This window comes from Hippocampus comes, unplaced genomic scaffold, assembly GCF_001891065.2.
Source record: "Hippocampus comes isolate QL1 unplaced genomic scaffold, H_comes_QL1_v1.1 scaffold199, whole genome shotgun sequence".
Classification (NCBI taxonomy): Eukaryota; Metazoa; Chordata; class Actinopteri; order Syngnathiformes; family Syngnathidae; genus Hippocampus; species Hippocampus comes.
This window is the reverse complement of record NW_017805372.1, coordinates 105,744-130,611: the sequence shown is the minus strand read 5'-3', so window position 1 is coordinate 130,611 and position 24,868 is coordinate 105,744. Positions and strand designations below refer to the sequence as shown.

At 43.7% G+C, this 24,868-nt stretch overlaps 2 protein-coding genes across 3 annotated transcripts in view; one reads left to right on the top strand and one right to left on the bottom strand.

Moving 5' to 3' along the window:
- The window catches only part of sppl3 (signal peptide peptidase 3), a 50,852-nt gene that overhangs the window by 1,836 nt on the left and 24,148 nt on the right, over positions 1-24,868 (top strand). Inside the window, exon 3 of the mRNA XM_019871972.1 lies at positions 4,242-4,319. The gene's annotated coding sequence lies outside the window, so the exon portion shown is untranslated. The remainder of the gene's footprint in view (positions 1-4,241; positions 4,320-24,868) is intronic.
- Positions 413-23,846, bottom strand: gnaz (guanine nucleotide binding protein (G protein), alpha z polypeptide). 2 transcript variants are annotated; one of them, XM_019871973.1, is made up of 3 exons: positions 23,272-23,846; positions 9,201-10,469; positions 413-2,320 (listed from the first exon to the last, which is right to left on the bottom strand). In XM_019871973.1, exons 2-3 carry the CDS (start codon positions 9,921-9,923, stop codon positions 1,976-1,978), a joined length of 1,068 nt encoding a protein of 355 aa, XP_019727532.1. In that variant the 5' UTR covers positions 9,924-10,469; positions 23,272-23,846; the 3' UTR covers positions 413-1,975. The 2 variants fall into 2 exon arrangements, with proteins under 2 accessions (XP_019727532.1, XP_019727533.1); XM_019871974.1 differs by lacking the exon at positions 23,272-23,846 and adding an exon at positions 22,391-22,512.

Sequence of the window (24,868 nt, the reverse complement as noted above, 5' to 3'; positions counted from 1 at the left end):
CATTGAGCGAATTACCACCAGATGAACCATTCATTCATTTGAACACAGCCGGTGTGTTGCGCGATGTTATTTGTAATACAGGGTCTACGCTGTTGATACATTTTGCTGTCACTTTGTCAAAGCTTCAGCGTGTACGCATCGAGCTGCGGGGCACCGCATGTTGTCACCCCATCACGGAGAGGCCCAATTTATTCAGGAGTAATTTAATTACATTCTGGATGTGGCTATTAGTTGTGCCCCAGCAGTTTCATTGTTCACAGGGGACAATTGCTGCCCATTCAATGGTCTTGGACAGTATGTCGCTCGTCGCCATTTCACTCGGTGCCGCATAGTTTTGGACAAGACAAACTGTTTTGGCAAAGTCTCTGTAAAAAAACAAACAAACAAAAAAACACACACTTACAACTCCATGAAAATTTGCATAAGTTTTATTCGCAGTTGTCCTTTTGTCATTTAGTTTGAATTGTATTTTTTTTCTTCTTTTTTTTTTTCTCTCGAAGTGGACATCCTGTAAAAGTCAAACGTGAAGCCCTTAGCTCAGTTGTTTGCACATTGCAAGCGGGAAGAAAGGGCAAGAGAGGAGGAGCGGAATGGAATTTCCCTTTCTCCTTCTCTTTCTCTCTCTTTCTCTCTTTGTCTCTTGCCATCTCTCAGCTCAGCCACTATTATTATTTGTTTAGACAAAAGAGTGTACCGTACAGTCTATTTACACATCATAGCAACCGTTGGACAATTTCCACTTAGAGAATGCAAGGAAGATTGAACTTTGCGTCGTCTCTTTCACATTTTCCATTGTCCTTTTTTAATCCTCGCCTTTTCATGAATGAAACTTGACTTTGCAACGTTTTTTTTTTTTGTTTTTTTTTAATGATCGTAACGCCCTCAGTTATATCGATAGAACTCTTCAATAGATTCCTCTTGACAACTATACAATCTTACACAGTGTTTGACTTTAGTATATTTTTTGGGAATATATTTTTGGGAACCTAGGAAAACAGAAATAAAATTCCAAGGAAAATAGAGTAGTATCCCAAAGTAACAAAATCATGCATGTTTGAAGGTATTTTTTTCCCTCCCTCCGATAAAAACAAAACAAAAATAATTGTCATCGATGTTGGCTGTTTTATTTACAAACTGATCTTGGCACTGTTTTTATCGTCTTTGCTGGAAAGTAGAATTACCATCGAGAACACTTGACGCAATCGAGCAGAACACTCCCCGGTAAATCAGTGGCCTGCTCTAAAGGGCAGGTCTGCCATACATTTTTTTTTTCTTTTTCAATGCACAAAAAAAAGCAAAAGCAAAGGAGGAACAGAACAGCCTTTATAGAGTTAGGTGGAGAAGAACAGAAATAGTGCGTAGAAAATAGTTTTTTTAGTTCAACTTGAAACCGTGTCCGTTTTTTTTTTTTTGACACACCTTACCCGCGCTTTGAAACACGGGCTCCTCCTACGACCCCGCGGCCACTCTCGTTGTTAACCGTTACTAAGAGTGAAAAAAAAAAATAATTAATAATAATCCCAAAGTGAACATTGATTTTTGCCCCTAATGTTTCCTGTAAAGCAGCATTAAATGTCATCAGGCAAACAACATAATCGAGACAAAATGAAAGAAAAGCCACCCGGTAAGTACTTTTGTCTTCTGTTTGGCAGGCGGGTGGGGAAACCGTCTAACATGTCCAGTGTTGCGACGTCAAGTGCTCGACTTTTAATCTTGCGTGAGCAAACATAAAGGTGTTTGCGTGTGTTTTAAGTGTGTCTGCATACTCATATTCAGTGCAAACACATCGGGTATCAATTCCCCATCTTTGACCAACTAAAGCATTCGAATCCTCACCATCCTTCCCTACCTCATTTCATTTACCTTTTTTTTTTTTTTTCCTGTCATTGTGGCACTCGGATTAACCCATCCGACAAACACATACCTCACCTGTTCAACTAACCAACCAGCCCGCCCACCCACCAAACGTCTTGTCCTAGCACAGCCCAATGTACTTGAGATTGTTCTGGATGATCACGTCCGTGACGGCGTCGAACACAAACTGGATGTTGCTGGTGTCGGTAGCGCAGGTGAAGTGCGAGTAAATCTCCTTGGTCTCCTTGTTGCGGTTGAGGTCCTCGAACTGCCGCTGCACGTAGACGGCCGCTTCCTCGTAGGTGTTCTGGCCCTTGTAGTCGGGGAAGCACACTGTGAGAGGAATGCGTTTGATCTTCTCAGCCAACAGATCCTTCTTGTTGAGGAAGAGGATGAGCGAGGTGTTGGTGAACCAGTTGTTGTTGCAGATGGAGTCAAAGAGGCGCAAGCTCTCGGCCATTCGGCTCTGTGCAGAGGAGGAAGGGGAATGAAAGAGAAATCGGGCGGTGAGAAACATCCTAAAAAGGGAAAATGGGAATGATAGCTAAATGTGTTGAGAAATGTTCTACCCGGCTATTTTGGATACATGTCGATGCGATAAAAGACTTGGCCAAAAGATGTATTTGACTAATTTTTGTTCGAAAGCTGGTGTGACACATTCACAGTATGTACCATGTTGGATGTTAGATCATGTGAACATAAAACAATGTTCAAATTGGAGGGGCGCTTAACTCTTTAAAAATTAGCCACCTAGCTTACTCGTTTAGCATGGTGATGTCACAGTGGAATCCAAGCCAGGTTTGGCTTCTCTTTTCGGAGGTTCCTCTGAGGCATCGGTTTATGAAGTGAAGCAGATTCTTTTAGAATGCCGCCTAATTTTTGACAAGCATTAGACACCAAACAGGAACCATGGCATTGACGCTAGTGCTAACAAGGCTAAAGCGGTTTCCAAGCTGGTCCTTCATTGTTAAAGTGATCTCGGGAGGTTAAAAAAAAAAAGAAATGCTTGACTCCCATGTAGTATCCAAATTAATTATTTTATTTCTGGGAACTCTGCTTAAACTGATCCGAACCCGGTTCAGCGGGGAAAAAAATGGTTGGATGCATTTATTTTATGGTAAAAATGAGTCAATATTTTGACAAATGGCTTAGTGTTTTGGAAGGCTTCTATTTCTGTCATGACAAAGAAAAGTCAATTTTCAGAACATGACACAATGCTCTTATTTCATCTATCCTACTGAATCCATCGTCATCTGCCTAAACTCTGTTTTGTACTCGTTTTGGTTCTCATGTGTCAGTCACATTTTTGAGAACTTATCAACCCGGTTCCTTGTTTGGTGTTACAGTGACTTAATTTAGGCATCCTGCACAGTCGCCATCTGTACTACCATTACAAGTTTCCTGGCGGGGGCGGGGGGTGGTTCATGATTCTTATTGTATTACAGGAAGCATCTGATGCCTGTAGTCATTCAGATGACTACAGGCCAAACAAGAAGTTTATTGCCGTTTGCTTGAAATCACATGCTCGAGAAGAATCTTGAACTCGATTCATATGCAGCAAGCGGAAATGCATAAATGATTGTTCTCATACAGTTTGTTATCATGTGATGTACAACAGCGGAAAGAAAAATGGCACGTTGAGCCTTCCCATAGCAGCTGCTGGCCTGTGGTGACCGGCCAGCAGCTTGTGACTGGGACCTTGTCATATGGAAGGCAGTGGTTTAAAAGGTTAGAGGAATAAGATAACGCTCCGAGCATATCACAAGATCTGCACATGCTGGGGAAAAAAAAAAGAAAAAAAGATTGCGAATGAAAGGGGAAAGGAGAATGAAGCCTCAATTAGGATTCCAATCCACCGTTTTAATTGAACCTACAGAAGCAGGTCATTCCGGCAGCTATATTTCACGGGCACACAACGCAAACGCGCATGATGTCATACATGCGAACCAGGCAGAGTGCAGATGCAAAGTGAACCTTGACCTAGAACTTCATCATCTTTTGAATGCGCTATTTTGGGACAACGATTAAAAGGCAGCCATTACGGCAATCTGAAAATTGTATGCCACCTCAAGATTATTTGATACAGCGGTTGGCTTTATAGGATCATTTAGTCATGAAGCCGCAGCTTTATAATGAATAAAAAAAAAAAATGAATGCCTAGTTTTCCACTTGTGTTCATCGAAAGAGTCGTTTCGACTGGTCATCGTTTCGTTGCGTGTACTATCCCTTCCACTCACATTCTCCTAATTGTTCTGCTGTTTGAACAAAAGCTCTCATTTTCTCCGAACTTGTATAATACATATCAAAAAGGCTATAGGCTGGTCCCTTAACCCTGTCCGCCAAACCGAGTTTAACCTGCCGTTTGACCGCTGTCCTCTCCCTTGCAGAGCGTCCAAACAAGAGACGACCACCTGAGCCCAGGAAGCCTCTCGTCTTTCCACCCTGTCCTCTGCAACTGATGTGCGGTAGGCAATTTTAACTCATACATGCACACTGACCACACTCTACCTCAGGCACAAATGCAAACTCTAAAAATGGACAATGACAGCGAAACTACCAAAGCGCAATTATTTGCGTACATCAAGTCACACAAATCTTCAATTGGGACCTCAATTTTGCACGTCACGACAGCGTCAAACAATTAATTCAGGCTGAGAGTGTTTCTTCTTCTCTGTCTTTTTCTGAACCACACCAAAGTGTTTCATATATTCTGCAAAAATCTTATTTGGATTGTGGAACGTTTATTTGCATCTTTTTGAGTTTCTGTTTCAGTGTTTGTTTGGTTTTTCTTTTTAATTGAATAGATTTGGTTATCAGGCTTGGGTGTGGTCTGTGAAAATGATCTCGGCTTTCCCTCCCAAAATGTGATGAGCAGCAGTTAATTAACAATTGGGTAAAGTACTTTTTTGACAAAACAAGCATGAACCTCCGAAAGGACGTTCTACCGAGCTGTATAAATCAGTTCGGCTCCCCATCGTAGAGTTTTTGTAAATGCTTAAACCTTGACCCGACTTGCGTTTTCACCGCGGGGAGCGTATGCCAGATGGCATCTGTGTGATTTCCTTCATTTCATCCCAACACAATGCTCAAATGTTTCACAAAAAGGAAAAACAACTCGGTAACGATGGAGCTCGTCCAACAATTTGTGTTCTTTCTTTCTTGGCACGTGGATGTTTATTACATAACCGCGAAAAGCTTTCTTTGAGGAAACCGTTTCCATTCCTTTTGTCACATGAAAGCGATGTGTCTCTGTTGACTAATCAGCAGACTGTACAGTGTCTGGCTCCACTTTTTAGGTACCGTATCACTCTGGTTGGTATTGCAGCACAAAGTCGGGAAAAAAAAATCATACAATATTTTATATTTCCTTAGCAGTCTTTATCAATGGAGGTATTGTGTTCATCTCCCTGCCTTGCAGTATCAACTCACCCCGCGGGTCGACGCCGTCTGTATAGAACAGCAACACCAAATCGTGTTTTTGCAGTCAATTGTTGTCATAGCATTATACAGAGAATTAAAAATACATCTTATTAGAGAAGCCTTTTTTTTTTTTTTTTTTTTTTAACGAGACACTGTTATGTCATAAAATGGGTTTGATTGCATGATACCGTCGTAATCTAGTTCCTAAGTACTTGTTCAGGTCTTAATCTGATTGGTCGAGACGGCGGCAGACATCTGCTTGTGTGCCTGTGAAAGTGGCAGTCTGTCTTATGCTTGTATAAGGTTACTGCTTTTGGGGACATGTCATTTTACATGAAGATCAACTATCAAAAAAAAAAAAAAACCCCCACAAAAAAAAACCTAGCGCCCTATATGCTGGTTCGGCCAGAATCTGACAATGCAGTTTGGTTATTTTCATAGTATTTGTTCCATAGTTCGGTCACTCTCACTCACTCGTTTGCTGCATTGAGTTGCTCAGCATTAGTTTAATTTCAATCTGGACTATGCATTCATAATCCACCCATCCCCCACCTGCCTTCACCTCCACTGCGATATAGTGGTGCTCAATATGTGCACTGAATATACAAAGTGTGTCAGACAAGTTCCTAGCAAAGGTTTCAAACACAAACTGCAAGCCACTGTGGGCCATATCCTGCATCATTGTCTTTGTTCAGTGCAGCAGAAGAGGTGAGAGTTGTGGCGGGACAACTCTTGGCTTCTTCACCATGGCAATGCGCCTGCTCGCAATGCCCTGAGCATCCAACAGTTCCCGGCAGAGGAAGAACATTTATCGCCATGCTGGAGCTGCTCCCCGACTCGGCCTCCAAGGGATTTTAAAACACGGAGGCACCCCAACGCATCCCGCGTTCGGACTCCCGGCGGATTTTAGTCTCAATTTTTGTATTTAATCTTAAAACATCACTTATATGATAAGACACGTTAGGCCAAATTCTTTCCGGTTTTTGCAGTCCATGGAGGCTACATGTGGGAGGAGGTTGTCGTACCCGGCCTGTGGATGGTCTTTCGGAAGACCCAGTCTACGAATTTGGACACTCCACCAAAATTCTTGCTGCTGTCACTCTGAAATCACACCACCATCACCACCACCTCTCTTATTGGACGCGCTGTCAGTCCCCACGGCGGCGCCGCACCCAAATTTTTCATTTGGGGCGTGTTTCCTGTTGCGGCGCTGTGCATACGTAATGAATGGGCTGGTTGACGGCCGGCCTACTTCACTGTGTTCAATGCAGCGTATCTCCAATCTTGTAGTTTGTGATTTGAATTTCAAATATGTCATTTGTGACTCCGGTCCTGGAACTTTTTTGACACACCTTGTACATCTCCTTGTATTCTCTCCAGTGATGCTGTTTGTTGAAACCCCTCCCCCCCCCCTCCCGTCCCCTGTCCTCCTCTCCCGTTTCATTCTCATCCTCCTTTCCCTAGTCACAGCTCACTGTCAACATTGCAGGATTAGGAGCATTTGACTGGCTTGTTGCTAGGCAATGGTAACCATGGAAACCGATTCATTATGAGGACAAAGATGGCACAGGGAAAATGCAACTGGGAATGAGTTGACGGGTGGGTGATGTACAGTAATTATGGTGTGTTTTAAGTCTTGTGTGATCCGGCGCATCGAAACTGAAACTATGTCGTTCCAGAGGAACGTTAATTTAATAGCGGCTTTGAAGTTAAAAATGAGACCGCAAGCTTCATTTCCTGAAATGAAAGCAGATTACTGTGTTCGCAAAAATTCTACATTGACACAAATGGGCGAACTGCAACTGGATATGATTGTATCAGTCAAATTCAGTTCTAAAGATTCACACAAAAGACAAGACACATGACATCCAATTTGCCCATTTTTTTGAGCCCCCATGAAAACTGTTTAACAGTAATGTATTTCATAAAAAACACGTTTCAAACCACTTGACTTGAATGTTTGAGCAAGGCAAAATAACTGCTTTTTACAGCTTGCGGCTTCACTCTTGTGATATTAAACCATCACTCATATGTCTTGTCATAGTATGTTGATTGTTCTCGAGTTTAGCGATTCCAGCTGTCTCACAGCGCTCGACTGTGGAGCCTGAGATTTTTACGCCCCACTTGTTGTCGCTAAATACATTTGTCTGTCAATCGGGTTGAGATCATCAAATGGAATGTAGATGAAGAATACTTTTTGTGTCCTAATCCAGTTAGTTCAGTTTCGTGATACCAGAGCACAGCGAATGTTGAGGCGGACTAGTGACTTATCTATCCTGCTTGAATTCTTTCCATCATTGCTGATTTTCCTCCACAAATATCGGGACTTTATTTTAAATCTAGCGCACTGTGCAGTCTTACTGTGCACATGGGTGGTGATTTCTTTCTTTTGGTATTTTCAGAGACGTGCGCCAGTTAGAAAGGGGTGTTTGCGCTGTTGTGGAAGTGAACCCAGCGACTTGTTTCCAGGCCAATGGAAGTGGCGCCACTCATTCTCTTTTCGGCGCAGGAGAGGTGCGCTGGAGTTCATGCAGCAGATCGAAGTGCGCGAAGTCCGTTTATAAGGAACTGCAAAGCAGAGCTGTACTTACGGATGATGTAATCACAGATCACCACTGTAGAGTGGGCACTTTGAACAGCAGAGCGCTAAATCCACGTAGCACCACTTGCGCCACAACTTTGACAAGCTTTTACCTGGTCTAAAGTCTTGTCTACTTTCTGTCGCCAAATTGGCCGGTGAGGCACGGTGTGGAATAGAAAACGCCCTCAGCCCACCGGAATGCCCAAAGGTTGAAGCGCGGTCTGCCAACTTCCCAAACACTGCAAATTAGACTCGCCCCCGGCACAAAAATGAAGATACGCCAGTTATTATGTCAAACGCAAATAAAACCCATCGTGTTATTTTGTTGATGGCGGTAGTAAGCTCACAGGACTTTGAAAACCATCGTTTCTTGCTCGCTAGTTAGCAGTCTGAAATTTGAAGTTGTTTTTTTTTTTCCTTCCTAGCACCTATGAACTCCCAGAGAGATTCAAGAGCCTTTGCAAGCTGTTAAATCTCACAGGTAATACTTCACACGTGGTTCTGTGAACTCAATTAACACCATACGATTTTTTTCTCCACAGACTCTATTTTTAACCTGGGGAGAAAAAAATACTACGTGATTAGTTCCAACTCGTTTATTAAACTCGTAACCCATGCATTATGAGCTCACTCCAGTAACCAAACGAAACCACAGGCTCGTGTGCTGTGTGACTTGGTGCTCGAAAGGCCTTGGGTGCAGACGCCGGTGCCTTTTAGGAAAGAAAAGGTGCTTGTGGAATTATAAAAATAGCTGCCCCCTTCGGTGATGCTGACAAAAAAAAAAAAAAAAAAACTGAAATAGATTGTTGATATTCTCTCAAAACGGCAGTTAAGCAAACATTAACAACACAGCATACCAAAACCGTTCAAGAAGGAAATAGATATGCTATGGGTAGGAAATAGTTTAAATTCCAAAACCGCCAGAAAGAGATAACACGGTCATCTCTCTTCAGTCAGAGACACTTCAAATATAGCTTTGTTTTGACAAGATTACATCAGAGTGGACGTATCGGCCCAGACACAAAATGAAACTTGGGTGGCTTTCTGTGTTACGGCTTCAAGTCAAGAAGATATTATGGTTTGATCGCTGGGGCCTATCCCAGCCGTCTTCGAGCAGTAGGCGGGGTACACCCTGCACGGGATGCAAGTATTATAATTTAATAAATAATGATTACTTGATTATATTGTGATTTTTGAGTAAGTAGAATGTTCATTGCAGAACAGTTGTGCCTTCTGTTTTTTTTTCTGTGTTTATAATAGTCTTGCTCGGGACACTTGTGACATCGATGAGTTATGATGTATGGCTGTCTGTGTGATGAAGCGCCTTAAAATGGATTTTCCTTACCGTCTGGTTATCCTCGTAGAGCTTGAGGTCATAGCCGCTCAGTTCAACGCAGAAAATGATTGCCGTCACGCCCTCAAAGCAATGGATCCACTTCTTTCTCTCGGATCGCTGTCCACCGACATCTACCATCTTGAAAGTCAGCTCCTTGAAGGTGAACTTGTTCTCTACAATGCCGGTGGTCATGTCGCGGGATCGCAGAATGTCCTCCACCGTCGGGATATACTCGGGCGCGGAAATGCGGTCCAGGTCGTTTAGGTAGTAAGCGGTATTGTCCTCTAAATGGTACTCATTGGATCGCTGAAAGCACTCCTGGACCCCAGAGTCCGCCCAGAGGCGTTTCATGACTCCAAGCAACTCTGGAGTGATCTCGCCCTTGCTTTCGGCGGGCCCCGTGAGGGCAAAGACCTGCACGGCGTCATAGGCGCGGTCGGGATTGTGAAAGTCAATCTTAAGGGTGGTCAGGGCACGGATGATGCGTGTGAGCGAGTCGATGGCGTTGTACAGGATAAGGGGCTTATACTCCTTGCAGGCCTCAAGGTTAAAGCCGCCGCTGTGAATGATCTTCATCTGCTTGACGATGGTACTCTTGCCAGAGTTGCTGGTGCCGAGCAGCAATAACTTAATCTCGCGCCTCTGCCGCTGACTCTCTGATCGCAAGTGGCGGTCGATTCGCCTCGAGCGCCGAGCCGCTTCCTTCTCCTCCGAGCTCTGACGGCATCCCATGGTCCTCCACCACGTGGTGAGAGCGAAGGAACTCGTGCTGCCGCTTGACGGGTGAACTAATTGCAAAGAAGAAGGGATGGAAAGTTTGGAGCACGGGCGAGGATTATTGGGGGGCGGGGACGGGGGAGGCAGGTGCTGCGTTAGAACAGCCAACAGCCAGGAGAGCCTCCACAGAAATGAGCGACTCAGGAGCGTTTCATTCTTTTCGCTCCGGGGCAGTCTCTTGAGTCCTGTGTGGGCAAAACCCAGACTTGTGGGATGCCCACACAGCGCCTTGCACCGAGGTTGGACTGCCTGCTGATGCCAAGGGAGATGGGGACCATAGCAAGGGCACTCCTTGAGGGAAAAGCTCCGGAGGAAGGCAGGCTACCTTCAGTTTATGTCAGTAGAGGAAGTGTCTGGGCTCGATGGGTACAATCGGGAAAATTCTCTCACTCCATTCCCACATGGCTCCTGTGTTGCGTTCTCCCCGTCAGCCCGCTGCGATCATCCACCCCAGAGTGAGATTTAGCTTCTCGGGCTTGTAGATAAATTCTTCTCAAGAGTCTGGTGAAACACAACAGAGAAAAGATATCAATTTATACACATGCTGGCCCTGACATCGTCATGCATTCAATTCTTTAATTGTGAAATGCTGTGTCGCCGTGTGAAAGCACACAGTCCCCGCGCAGTCCCGGTCCGTTAGTAGATAATTGCTGTTAGAGCTATCATTTTTTTTTCTTTCAGGCTAAAACATACTACACGGAAAAGCGGACTCGAAAAAGCAACAATGCAGTTTTGCAAAATGATATATTTTTTTTTAACAGCATTTTCAGCTGTTTGCACTGCAACACTTCACTGCCTCCGGATGTCGTCTGCTGTTCTCAGACTGCAATTCAGCGAAACGACATTGGGTAAAATGCTTATTTACTGTCTCGAGGGAAAATGACAGGCTTAAGCCAGCAGGTGCCTCCCGCGCTTTCATGGCACAATGAAGAAGACCCACTTTGCTTGCAGGCATCTGGGATGTTCTCCGCCAGGTTATGCACGGCGATTAGTGGAAAAGTACAAATATTTTCATGGGGATCTGGTTTCATTTTGCTCCTTTGGGGGGGTATGCATTAGTTGGGAGTTAGCCGTTTACCTCATAAAAATATTGAACCGTAATATGTTTTTGGACGTTCATAAAACTCTGCTTTGCAGGTGCAGGGGTGGCCCGTGGTAAATAGACACATAATGAGACAGGCTGTTCTCCGTTGGCGGAGTAACAAACATACTTTGGCCTAGTTTTTCCTGGCAAAAGTCAACTTTGCCGACCGATCATAAAAAAAAAAAAGAGAGAGAGAGAGAAAGGTAGCATTTCTCCGAATTTGGAAAGTGATTTGATCTTCAAAAGAGCGAGATGCTAAACAGAAGAGAACAAAATATCTCCACAACAAACGGGGAGCATCGTTTGCTGGCTTCGGGCACCTGAAATAGGTCTCGTTCAATGACACAGTCAGGCAAGCCGAAGAATGCGGAGATTCTGCGACGCGATGTATGAAGTCCTTTTTTGCGGTAACTGCATTTCTGCACCTTTTGAAGTCACACCGCATTAGATAATTGTGAGGGCGGGCATTGCCAACAGTGGAAACAACTAACAAGGAAAAAGAAAATGCGGACGTTTATCGTCGCCTCATTAAAAGTTTCAGCAGTGCTGAACTTAACAACAAAACGCAGACGTGGATCATTGCTGATACCATTTCATACGTCTTTGAGACTGTCACTTTGTTGTAAATCAACAAATTCAGAGGTGAATTGCTCGGCACCCTCCGCCGTACAACTTCACAATGGCAGGGTTACCCAAATCACGAGCTTCATCCCCAAATCAGCCTTTGTGTCAAATAGTGGAAATTTATGACCCGATCGTCATACTTTGTATGTCATGTTAGATTAAATACCTTTGTGGTAGATGACAATACCCAAAGAGTATGTGATTATTTACTTTACTGAGAATTCCTGAAGCCATGCAAAAATAAAACTGGCCTCCTAAGTGAGACAAGGCGCTGCCGGAGGGATATTATTATTCATGTATGTGATGAACGAGCAATGCATTAGCAAGGTGATCAATGCGCTCGACTGCGCTTGTCTCCCACGTTGTGCGGCCACCGCAAGGTGACACGTAAGCCTGTTTAGTGTAAACACAGCCAACCAGTTTTTCCCGAAAGGGGACCGGTGAATTCCAATGAGGAAAATGTTGAGCAGGGATTCAAACGTGTGGCATCGCACGTAAGCTCATGTTTGGGTCAAATGTTCCTTCGGAAAGACGTATGCATTTGTGACAGACGCCGCGTTCAGGCAGGAGTCAAGGTGACTTTCAGGGCTCTGTGACGATTGCTCCGGTGGAGCCCTTGTGAAAGATCCACGGCAGTGGTGCTTCCTTCAAAAGGATGTGAATTTCAGTGTTTGCAGGCAACGCAGTTTAAACACGCTGTTACAGTCAACAAGGAATGCGCAACTTAATTTCAACGTGTTTCACTCCAATAAATCGCAACTTGACTGGGGCTGACGATTGAATGTTGGCGTTCGTTATGCTTGGCAGGCTAGTGACAAAGCAGCCCCTCTAATCAGGGTCCGCCAAACACAGCCACCATAAATACCACCGCACCTTTGTATTTTCAATCGAATGGAGCGCCGAATACGTTCAATGAAAGCTGCACGCGGCGATAACTCGACCTTCGCACCGTCTTCGCATCTTTGAAAATGATCGTTAAGCTTTGGTGTCATGCATTAGACAAGGCACAGGCAAGAAAGTTGTGCATCATAGCGGTGCACTAAATTTCTTACCGCAATCAAAGATAGCTACTTCCAATCGGCGCTTATTGCTTTTATTTTTTTCAAACCAAAAGGGCCAAACTCATCTTTCCATTTCAGGCATCGGTCCTTTTTCTTGCAGACTTTCATGACCGACGTGATCATTGAGACTGGTGTTGTCAGGCAATTTTTTTTTCCTCATTTTCTCGGCTCTAAGTGGGGTATAGGGGATTGTGTTTCAGATCCCTAAAATACGCACATTTTCACCAGCATACACACAATTGTAAAAATCAATTTTCTGGAGTTTGAAGGCCTGCAAAAGGCTATTTCTTTATTAGAAGAAGGATAAAACCTGCTATTCCGTTGCATAAAAGACAGTTGAGTTAATCATAGCAGATTTGGTTAAAAACAATATGTTGAAAACATTTTGGACCCCTTTATTCGCACACACCCATAATCTTGGAACCTGCTCCTTTTCCTGTAAAACCACATCCTTGCCAAGGACAAATGGACCAAGGATAAAAACTGGCATTGACGTGAATTGGCACAAAATCTCCCCTGTAATTTGTATTCAATGGCACGTATTACGAAACCATTTTTTGATCCGCTTATCCTCACGAGGGTCGCGGGGCTTTGCTGAAGCCTATCCCAGCTGTCTTCGGGCAGTCTGCGGGGGACACCCTGAGCTGGTTTCCAGCCATTCGCAGGGCACACATAGACAAACAACCATTTGCGCTCACACTCACACCTAGGGACAATTTGGAGTGTTCAATAAGCCTGCCATGCATGTTTTTGGAATGTGGGAGTACCCGGAGAAAACCCACGCAGGCACGGGGAGAACATGCAAACTCCACACAGGAAGGCTGCAGCCGGAATCGAACCCCGCACCTCCGCACCGCGAGGCCGACGCGCTAACAAGTCAACCAGCGGGCCGCGTATTATAAAACCTTTAATGAAAAATGGAAATTCACAAATTCGAAACAAAACAGAGACATGTGATGCACTGTTTTCAACACATAAAGTTATTGCCCTGCAGCAAGTGCATACTGGAATCTAGGACAAAATAAATAAATAGCAAATAGTCAATATATGGTTCCAGCCGCAGAGTGATTGATCAGTCTCCTCCCGGATTGTAGCACAGACATTGTCAGATTGCAACTGTATCAAGCGATGCCTTTGAAAAACATGCGGCATTCCTTATTTTGCAGCTTATTAGCGTAACGCACGCTTGACTGTGTGTACCTCAGAGGAGCAAAACACAAAGTACTCGCAACCTCGAAAGCCTGCTTGGCTGTGATGAGTCAGAGCTGTGTTGCTCCCACTTTACATCACAATTAGAGTAGATATAGGTCAGACGATGGAATTTTTTTTTTTTAACGTAACGTCCGACAATTCGTGTAACTTGATAATATATGTTCATGAAGATAGTTAATATTATGAGATTATACATTATTATTCACATTATTGTTGTTGTTATATCTTAGTTAAATGAATGATAGATTTTCATTCCTACAATACACCATACAGATCAGCGGAACGCCGGATCTGTCTGCTTGCGCCTCAATCAAATACACCAAAATCGCCATACAGTGGAACTCTTTTTAGGTTGTATGAAATTGGTTCTACTTTTTCGAACCAAATTCTGCAGATGCGCCGGGGGGTGCAGCAAGTAAGCCCAGTGATGCATCTGCCAAATTCGTAAACATGCTGAACCATTGACCATTGTCCCGGCAAGTGCAACAACAACATGTATTACTTTTGTGACCAAATTCTCTGATCAGTCGTGAGGGCGAGGCAACCTCGTCCACCGGAACACCCAGAGAGGCACATCACGGCCCCAAACATGTTGGACTGCACTGGTACGAAAATGAAGTTACGTCCGTTTTTACGCCGAGCGCATGGGTACCAGTCTACCAAAATAGGGTACCAGTCTGCAATTCAGTCCTAAATGTTTCTGTCTTTGCACATTTTTTTTTCTTCGGTTAGCGTCATCCGTGCTGTCGTTGATTTAGAAATAAAATCTCTCACTTCACTTTACAAGGTCTCGAAAGTATGCCTCTTCAGATTTTAATCATTTAGAATCTTGTCAATGAGGCATTTTGTTGTCAATGTATAAGAGTTTAATGTCATACTCTGGAATTCTGCATTGATTATTTTATTGAATAACTCAAAAGTAATGCAGACTTCATATGACACCTTGCAATTCAGAGGTAGGAGTGTTGTAATATTACTTACTTTCAGGTGACCAAAATTTATACAGTGTTTATTAGGTCTAACGTGCCCAACACAGGCCATATTTTTTTTTTTCTCAGTAGTGTATGAATACTCTCTAATGGGAGATAAAATTGTTTTGACAAAAAATTGCTGTGAAAGGGCAAAATTGGGAGGGTTTGTTCTGGTGGATTACATTAATTTATCCAGAAAGCTCTTTCATCAAGATTCATTCATGCTTGATAATCGCAGCAAATCAAAGTGCTTTGCCTAATGTTAGTCTTGGCTAGATTTAGCTTTTTGGACAAAATGCATTGTAGTGTAAGTAAATGAGAACCGTTTTTTTGTTTTTTTTTGGCGCGTGGGGAAAGAAGCTTTGAATAGTCAAATTGTTGGATATAATTTTCCATATCGGTTAGAAATCATCAGCAAATGTTTCAGACTGAGACCTCCTAGAGTGGAATTTAGCCCCAAGTATTACCACAATCATTTTATTATATAGTTCCAAATTTTAACACTCGGGTCATTATTTTTTTGTAGACAGGCGCCAATGTAGTTGGCGTAAAAACTGCGACATCATTTTCGTGCCGGGGCAAGGCTAGTTTAGCATGATTGTGAATTTGGTAGAATGCGCTACGCCTCGATAGGTCCTGTGGCGTCTTCTATTGCATGCCCCCGGCGCATCTGGCAATCTAGTGACCAAAAGTAGATTACATTTTAGACTACCTAAAAGCAGGTCTAAGTTGGGGCACAGGTGGTGTCTCCCTAGATGTGTATTAGATGGAATGGAGTCAGAGATCTATCCTCTGGAAAAAATGACGCAAGGAAATCATTCTGAGTGACTCCAATGCTCAAAAGCATTTTTTGCTTCATGAGAAAGTAAAGATGACTTTGAAAAGGGGTAATATTGGCCGAAAAAATTGGCCGCGCCCTAAATTTGACATTGTCGTTATTTTTGTTGTAATTTGCAGTGCTGCGGAACCGCGCTGTGTGAATATCCGAACCGCAATCGCAATACTGATGTCTCGGTGACAAATGAGCAATCGTCATTGCAATTTTCTTTTTGCGAGTTGGAATTGTGAATACGGCTCTTGTATTTGGATACATTGACATCGTGCGAATGTACCGAGTGTGTCCATGATGTAACGCTGGGGGCAGACTTGAGAGATGAATGCCTGTATTTTGAGGATGCAACGCATTCATTAAAGAAAACAATGGAGGGCAGTGTTCTCGCTGTTATTCTCCCAAAACAGCGGACCATTTTCGTGGCGGGGGGGGGGGCTTTTTTTTTTTTTTTTTCCGATCATGCCCTGCAACGTTGTTGATGTTCAGTGGCTGTGTTCCCCTTTTGTCAATCTTGCGGATCACATTGAGTCACAAGGCCAGCCAGCGTTGACAATGGCATGTTTGTGCACAGGCTAAGTCGACGAGTAGGCGGCCAGACGCGAAAGGATAAGGATGGCACAAGGTGGACACCCGCTTTTCCTGTCGGATGTCTCCTTTGCTGTTTGACCACAAATACATTCAAATGCAGGGGGTCCGCGGTTTACGACAATCAGGCGATGTGACCCAAATTCGTCGTGAAGTCATAATTACTGTAACTATATGTATGAGGAACAATTTTAGGCTCTAAATATATGATATGCCATTGAAAAACAGCAAGTACGGTGGTCACTCAGCATGTCTCTTCGGGCGCAACATCGGTTTGGGTCATGACAGACAAGATATACCAACTCTCAGCAGTTGTCAGGTGCCTTCAAACCAAAGACATTTTTTGGAATTGTTGGTCTTTCCAGCATTGGATTCCATGCAAAACCAAATATGATCTCCCGGCAAACTCAGCAGCCCTTTTCAACAATGACAGCTTGTTTTTCCTGCTTGTTTTGTGTTCATGATATATGTGTGACTTCTCATCATGACCAGAAAACAAAAAATGTTGCACAAGACGTCCTCAAATCTCTCTCGGCCTCGGTTCACAGTCACAAGGGATTAAACGCTGGCCCAATGTTTTGCTTTTCAGCGCTTTTTTTTGCATTACCAAAAGATATACAAGGGGTGTAACGGCTCTGTTGCTAAGGTGACAACGTAACTTGAATTTGTATGTATGCTGAAACAAGTTTTTGTGGAATTGAGTCTATTTTTATTTTGTGAAGTGGTTGCACACAATAAAATCATCTAAGTCCAGCTCAGTTCAGCAAGCATTAATACACATTTTTTTCTTTGTCTTGGTCTTTTTTTTTCTTTTTTTAAAAACCAATTTCAAATAACAGACCAATGTCAAGGAAAATACCAAAGGACTCACATTTGAAGCAGTTTGGCTCCACTATATGCAGCATCAATTTTTGTTCAATCAAGGATGAATGTTTTTGTTTTTATTTTTTTTAACTTAACAGTGGTGAACTTGATTATTTATTTATTTATTTGGACAATAGTGCTACAAAAATGACCATAAATGTCATGCTTGTGTTCCATCCACGCTGGAACTTTTGGAATGGTCATGGTCATTAAAGTTGGGACTGAGAGTTTCATTGTTTTTATATCGCATTATAAACAATGGTGAGTTACTGACGTTGGTTCGTTGGCTTGACTTCTGTGCAGGCAGCATGGGTTCACTTTCCACTCTGAGGCAGTGTGAATGGCCGTGCGAATGGTTGTCTGACTTTTGTATGTGCCCTCTGGTTGACTGGTGGCCAGTCCAAAGCATAGCCTGCCTTTTGCCCAAAATCAGCTGGAATAGGCCCCGCTCCCCAAGATCCTCAACCAGGATAAGTGGAGTAGAGAATGGATGGATGGATGAACAGTGGTTAATTAATTTTTGCACTTGTATGATTTCTTTGGTAATGTTTAGATTTTTGTTTTTTTTCTTGGAAAAATGACTTGTTAAACAGAGGGTTAAAATGGCAGTTTGACCCTGTACCGGGTTTGTGTTTGACCTTTTGACTCCCCCGTATAAAGTTGTAGGTGCGCACGTGTACAGTAACTGAAAACAATCCACATATGCACACTCATACCTTTAACTGCTCTCATTGCACAGTAACATCTTTCACCCGCGGATTGCAGGCGATAGCGCTCCCACATCAACCCACCGCCACCATTACCCTTCCTCCCCCTTCCTCTCCGCTGCCTCCTTGTTGTCATATGACCACTGTTATGTGTGTGCAACGGAACACAAAGTTGGTCTGTTTGTCCCCGTCAATCTGCCCTCTCACATTTGAGTGCAAGTGAAGGCCCGTTCACTTGTTGGCCTTCAGCGGGGGGAAACAGACGGGCTCCTGTATGTGGCGATGAGCACTGATGAGAGGGAGGTCAAGTGAGAAAGAAAGAAGCGAGTCCAGCAAATGTTGTTTCATACAACACGGTCACTGAGCCCCGCCCTTAATTTGGGTTTGATTCAGCATGGGCCATTAAGTTATTACGGGTAGACCTCTCGATGTCACCCCCTGCACAAGAGAATAGCCTCCCTATTACCTGGCCGGGATGAAAAATCCAAAATAAACACCCCGAATCTTCAAGGTGCGGCATTTTTGGGATAAACCTCACCGTTATTCGGCTATTTGCGGTTTTCAACCTCAGCCCAAAGCTGTGTCTCAAAAATATTGTTTCGGTGCCATCAGGTGGCATCTTGGAGACAAGCAACTACAGTCTGTTGAATTGAGGGGCAGAGTTTCAATTAGTCAGGTCATAGCTCTGTCTAATGGCCTTGTCAAACCGCATCACTATTTTGTCGTCCCCAACGGTCGTGCTATCACACTACCAGATAAATATCATTCTGTGTCTTCCCAGATGCCTCACAATCAATAGTCGGGTATGTCACACGACACGGGCTACGATGCGTCAAGACAACTCAAAATCGACTACGAAACACTACGTTTGTCTGCAACACGTCTGTCTGCTCAAAATCGGGCTACATTCGTGTAGTCCACTTCACTCTCGTAAACTGAGTGCACCCTGTTGTAGGAATCAGACGAATATCCCCAGTTTATTAACTGCCAATGCCAGCCATTTAAGAAAAAAAGAAACTCTTGAGTGCGAGCCAATCCAGAGCATTCTGACGGATCTTTCAAGGCTCACAGAAGATTGTGTTTTACTGTATGACGACGTAAATACAGATTTTGCCAAATGAAAGATTAGACTCTTTCATCAACAAAAAAGTTTGTTCCGACCCAATTCCATTTTTTTTTTGTAGTCAGCGGTAGAACATGGCTTGGTTTTACCGAAATTACCTATGTTGCACCCAAAGTTACATTTTATCTACAACAGTGACTTTTATGCAATGATTTTGGCTTTAGTGACGACTCAAACATCGGAAATATTTTTCGTCTATAAAATACTAAGAACAAAAATGTGCTTTGGATGGCCAAATAATGTATTTAGAAATATTCACCAGTGTAACAATTTTACATTTGATAAACTACAAACTATTTACATGCTATCTAATCGTAGTAATAGTAGTATTTAGTAGTGTGTGCGTATGTGCATCGTGCCATGAATGTTTATCTACACACTCTGTACATTACGTCATCACTTCTATCTCTAAATTTAAATGACCTCTGTCATCTTTTCTCTCTTTTACGACACTCTTTGCAGTAGCTGTAACGTGACAAACACTATGATTAACCACAAGCTTTTCGTAATTGTCAAATTTCTAGACATCCACCATGTTCGCAAGAGTCAAGCGTTGTTTTGACACAACAGAGGAAACCCTATGCTGCCATCTGTTGGCTATAATTGCTCTTATTAGCTCTTGAGTTGTGCTGACTTGGTGGTGTAAAAGTGTTATGGGGGGCCCTGGCCTTCTTAGTGCACGGGCAACTGGGCGTGTACCTTCACAGTTTTGTCGTCCCTTTTAAAATCAAGTCTGCCCGTGCTGTCCTCAGACATTATCTCAGCCACTGAACTTGAATGAAAGCAAGTAACAAAGGAGTTGGAAGGAGGTCAGCTCAGCATAAGTTTTAGTCCCAGTTGCTCTCCGTTTTATATGCATACAACTCATTTAATGGACAGCATTACTGTGGCAACAAGAGCAATCATTTGCCATTGGCACAGTTGCGAAGGAGGCCTCATGTTTTATGTGCCTCGTGTTTGTCTAATTGAGGACTTCGCATTTCGACTTACTGAAACCATTCGGTCCAAATTCTTCTCTCGGCCAACATCTTGACATGTTTAAACGTTTGTTTAAAACCCACTCATGTGAGCACCGGATTAGCCCTTTTTTTTCGCTTGTGTGCAGAATAATAGAAGTGTGGGTCTTTTTTTAAGATATGATTTTGATATTGGCAGCATTGGGCATTGTATGCCAAATCTAAAAAACAAATGTATCAATTTGATAGTGCTTTACAGAGAGGGAAAGAAAAGGCCATATAAGACTGTTCAAATCCAAAGAAGCTTTTCCCGTGAATCACAAAAACAATACTGTAATTATGTATGAGTTTTTCTGAGAATTGCCTCACATCTGCGTTGAATGGGGTTGCGCAACGTCCGGTGCCTGTAAACTGGTATTCCAGCCAAACGCCATTTAAAAAAAAATGAGATCAATAAAAAACTGCCAAAGGGGTTTAAATTTGCCAGACAACATGTTGGCTGTCCTAAAGAGTAAGTCTCCAACATTTTGTCGACCAACGAAAGCGAGTTTATTCCTATGGGCGGTAGGGTTTGCAGACAGTCTCTCAGATGGTCCGCCAAACACAAATCAAGCCGCGGTGCATTGTGAAGTATGGCGAAGTTCTGTATGTTTCTAATACTTTTGTTTTGGGGCTTATTTGTTGCATACCAGCGATCATGACTCATTTTCAACACATCACCGCCTGTGCATTTTCATGTTGGTATCCAAATGAAGTAATCATTGCCAGATATAAATCACCCCCAATTTAATTGCAGCCCAAAAACTCACTGTTCTGCAAGACAAATGAGTGAGCCCACTGTAGTTCTCAGTGCCTCTGTTCTCGAATAGGTTGCCTTATGCCGAAGAGGAAATGCCCCTGAAACGTTTTAACTCACCAAAAAAACCCAAATAGACCAGGAAGGCAGCCCCATCATGGTTTCAGACCCACAAATTTAACAATTTGGAGTGGCGAGCCTAACTGCAAAAGTAAACTTGTGATGTAACTATAAAAAAAAAAAAAAATGTTTCTGACAAAACCAAAAAGGTGAAGGAATTGTGAACTGTTGTCCAAACGTCCTCGGCTTTGAATGCGGTTTCTTCACAGGTGCCCGACATTGGTCGACTCGAAGCAACACAGATTTCAATCAGCTCTCAGAAGCAATTGCACAGGGGGTCCTTGATTTACGACTGTCCCGACAGGAAAAGGTTGATAAACTGGTTTGCGGCGAGTACTTTGTCACGCAAAGAAGGCACGCTCGTCTCGCGTCAGACTTGATATTTTATGGCCGACAACTGTTTGTACACACAAACATTTGTTGTGATATTTCCAGGTGCTGTGCTAGCTTTGACCAGACAATGCAATGTTGTACAAATTTGTGTTACATTATGCACCAGAACGACATTGAAAACCTGTGCTCCTAAATATTAGTTCAGTGTTTCACATGAGAGCAAAATCAAGTGCCCCCCCGGCCCCAATTCATACTAAATGTTTGCGTTTTTTTCTCAAAACAAATGACACTGCTACTTTCAACATCCTAATATCCTTTTTTTTTTTTGTTTCCTAAAAACGAATCACAAATTCGATACGTTTTTGAAAATGTTTTAATTCGGAGTTGAACACAGTGTTCCCGATGGATTTGCACCGAAGCGAAAGCTATTCTGTGGATTTTGAGCTTGACTCACTTTCACACGCTCCGATTGTCCTGTATATCAACTTGGACCTCGTCCATTTTTTCCCACTCCATCAGACATTACAAGTGAAAAAAGTAAACTGTTTAATGGGGGAAAGCCACTCGGATGTGACTGCGGCTTGCAAGGCTGATTAGAGCTTTTGTCACAGTGAGCTTGACCTTGGTTGGCCTCCTGTTTGGTTCCGAGCAGTGACGAGATTGTGGGCAAACAGGTGGAAATATTGGAAGATACACACGGTGTGTTATTGACAACAGCCTTTCCCGCTCCGGCGTAATTGGCATGACAGAAAGTCCTAAAGCGGCAAATAGCACACGAAGCCTACTCCCATCTTGTTTGTGGAAAGCACCTCATTGCTACATCGCTGATGTTATTCGGACATATTGGACTAATCAAATGGGAGTGCCAAGTGAAAGGAAAAGAGGCATCTCGGCAAATGATGAGTTACACATTTTGGATAACAAACCTGGCTGGATCGCTCCAAAATCTGACTTGTAAAAAACCTTGAGCAGGGGACTTGATTAAGAACAGCCACCCATAAAAGCCCATGTGTCAGACCCAGACCGATCAATATTCCTATCCCTTCTCGTCCTTTGCAGACAAGCCCAAACCGCGCAACGATATGGGCATTTACGTAAGCTAATCTTCCTGATCCATTTTGAGGAGCACGGGCGACTTTATCCACCATTTTTACCTTAATTCCAAGATGTTTGAAGTCTGTCTGTGTACGTCGTCATGATAAGCAGCCAGCACCTCGATAAGAACAGCTTTTTTTTTTTTTTTTTTTAAACAAGCAAGTCTCTCCAAATCGTATTTTTTTTTTCCCCTCTCTGCAGCATCACAACCTCCGCCCCTCTGCCCCATCTGCCTCCTTACTGTTAGCCCACCACCACCACCGCTGCCACCACCCCAGGCCCCTCCACCTCTCAGCTGCAATGGTTCCCTCCCCGTCTCACAGGCATGGAGCACAAGCATACAATACAAAAAAGATGATCATGATGATTATATTTACTTCATCTGAAAAGCTGCTGAGACCGTCTTCCTCCTTTTTTTTCCCCCCTCCTTGCCGTCACAATCCATAAATCAACTCAACAGTGATCAATGCCGATTAAAACGCAGGCGTAAAACGGCGGTCGGCGCCAATCCCACACGGCTCCTACAATCTGTCCCGGCGCCTGCAAAGCAACGCTCAAGAGGAATTTTGTCCCCTTCCGACTGTACATTCCCATCCGGCGTCTTCTGACGCTAACACCTGATCATGTGGTGCTTCTCCGCTTCTCCTATTTCCAAGCCCAGTGGCCGATAGTGGATGCTTTTTGGTGGAGAGTCAAATATCAAGGATATGATAGCACTGTCCACTGGCACACAGCTAGCAGGGTGGAGGAGGGGGGCCGGACAAGCTGGTTGCCCCGGTGTCAGTTCATGAACATCACCTTGCCTGTTTTGTTGCAGGAAAAGACGCCCGAAACGCACGCAGGTGCCCCACGTTTATCCTACCGTGTCCCCAAACCGGCCTTGCAATGGAGCTCATGTAAAGAACCAAAAACAGCAGTCTTGAGTAGTAGTTAGCCTTACCGTGTTCACAAGCCAGCATCCATTTACAAAGGATACTGCAGATGAGCCCTTGCGCGCAGAGAACGCCTCTGAGCAATCCACCCTTTTAGTCGCACGTCTTCATTTTCATGTTTTCCCGCATACTCCCAGTTATGCACAGACACACACACACACACACGTTCATCCACACCCACATGCCTGTCTCTATCTTTAATGTGCCTTTTACACGTCTGTATCCTCTCTCGTTTGCTCCAAGGCAGTTGAGACACTGCAGCGATGGGGGTGGAGGGCGTGTATGTGTGTCTGCGCGTGTGTGTGTTTGTATATGTGTGTCCGTGCGTGTGTGTGTGTGTTTGTCAGAAACAGAGAGAGGGAGTGCAGGACAGAAATGGAGGGAGGAGTCAGCAGCAGGGACAGAAAGCGCGCATGGGAGAGAAGGGGGAAATGGTCAGGATTAAATCATGAGACTAACAGAGAATTAAAAAAAAAAAAAAAGGAGCAAAAGGGGATCTTTATTTCATGCGATGGTGATGACAAATGTATCATTAAGGAGCTTGAGACCTGCATTGAACGGAGGTGTTAGGATACGGGTGTGTCTTTACGTTTAAGGCTGGCATCGCCCCGTGATTTCATTAATGATGGAAAAAACATACTAGAGAGAGAGCGAAAGTGAGAGAGGGGGAGGGAGGGGAGTAATGACGACAGCAGAATGGGAGGAGGTTTGGACGATGGTGTAATGTGCTGTTTCCGTGCCAACTGTCTCTGTGACGGCGGGGCCGCTTCGTATGTTGCCATTGGTCAAAAGCAGGAATTGACAGAAGCCCGGGCAAATAAGACAGTGTGCCACAGGGTGTGAATGGGTGTTGCTCTATTGTTTTTATTTTCTTAAATGGACTTCCTCCACATTTTGGTTCACCGCTTGGAAGCAAACAGCGTGTTTTGCTGCCCGCAGATGGTCAATGCGTGCTTTGAAATTTTCAATCGAGAAATTGCATAAACTCTCCTGTGTCCAGGATGAAGGAGTGGAGGCAGAGAGGGAAAACTCCCCAGGTCGGCGTGTGTAAGATCATTTCCCGGACACTAAGCCAAGTGTCCCGAGCTGTTGGATAAATCAGCAGTGCAAGAGCACAATCTGATGAAGATGAGCAACTGTGCATCTCACCGAACTGAGAGATAGATTTTTTTGAGTCCATGTAGGAGCTGGCAGCCTGGTGCTGTTGTCGTCCCCATTCTCGTTGCCTTTTATATACAGTTGAAACCAGATGTTTACATTGTATCATGTTATTTAAAAGGCACATGAGGGAAGGATTTTTTTTAGGACAGTTTTTCAGAACTTTCTGACAAGTCAAGTGTTTACATACATTAAGATGTCGTGGGAAAACCCCCGTGATGATGTCATGTCCATGGAAGCTTCTGAAAGCTTTATTGGCATTTGCGCTAATTAGAGACACATCGGTGGCTGTATTTGAAGGCACACCTGAAGCACACAGCTCCTTTGTGTACTATCAAGGGAAAGCCGAAAGAAATCAGCCAAGACATGAAGCTCTTATTAATCTGTTGTGGGGGGGGGTAAAAAAAAAAAAAACACTTTGTGATGCATATTAATGCCAGACGTTGG

Excerpts from the sequence above, each read along its gene's own strand:
- gnaz (XM_019871973.1), bottom strand. The coding sequence starts at position 9,923 with ATGGGATGCCGTCAGAGCTCGGAGGAGAAGGAAGCGGCTCGGCGCTCG. Across the intron at positions 2,321-9,200 it reads TCTACGAGGATAACCAGACG|AGCCGAATGGCCGAGAGCTT; the intron begins GTAAGGAAAATC and ends TCCTCTGCACAG.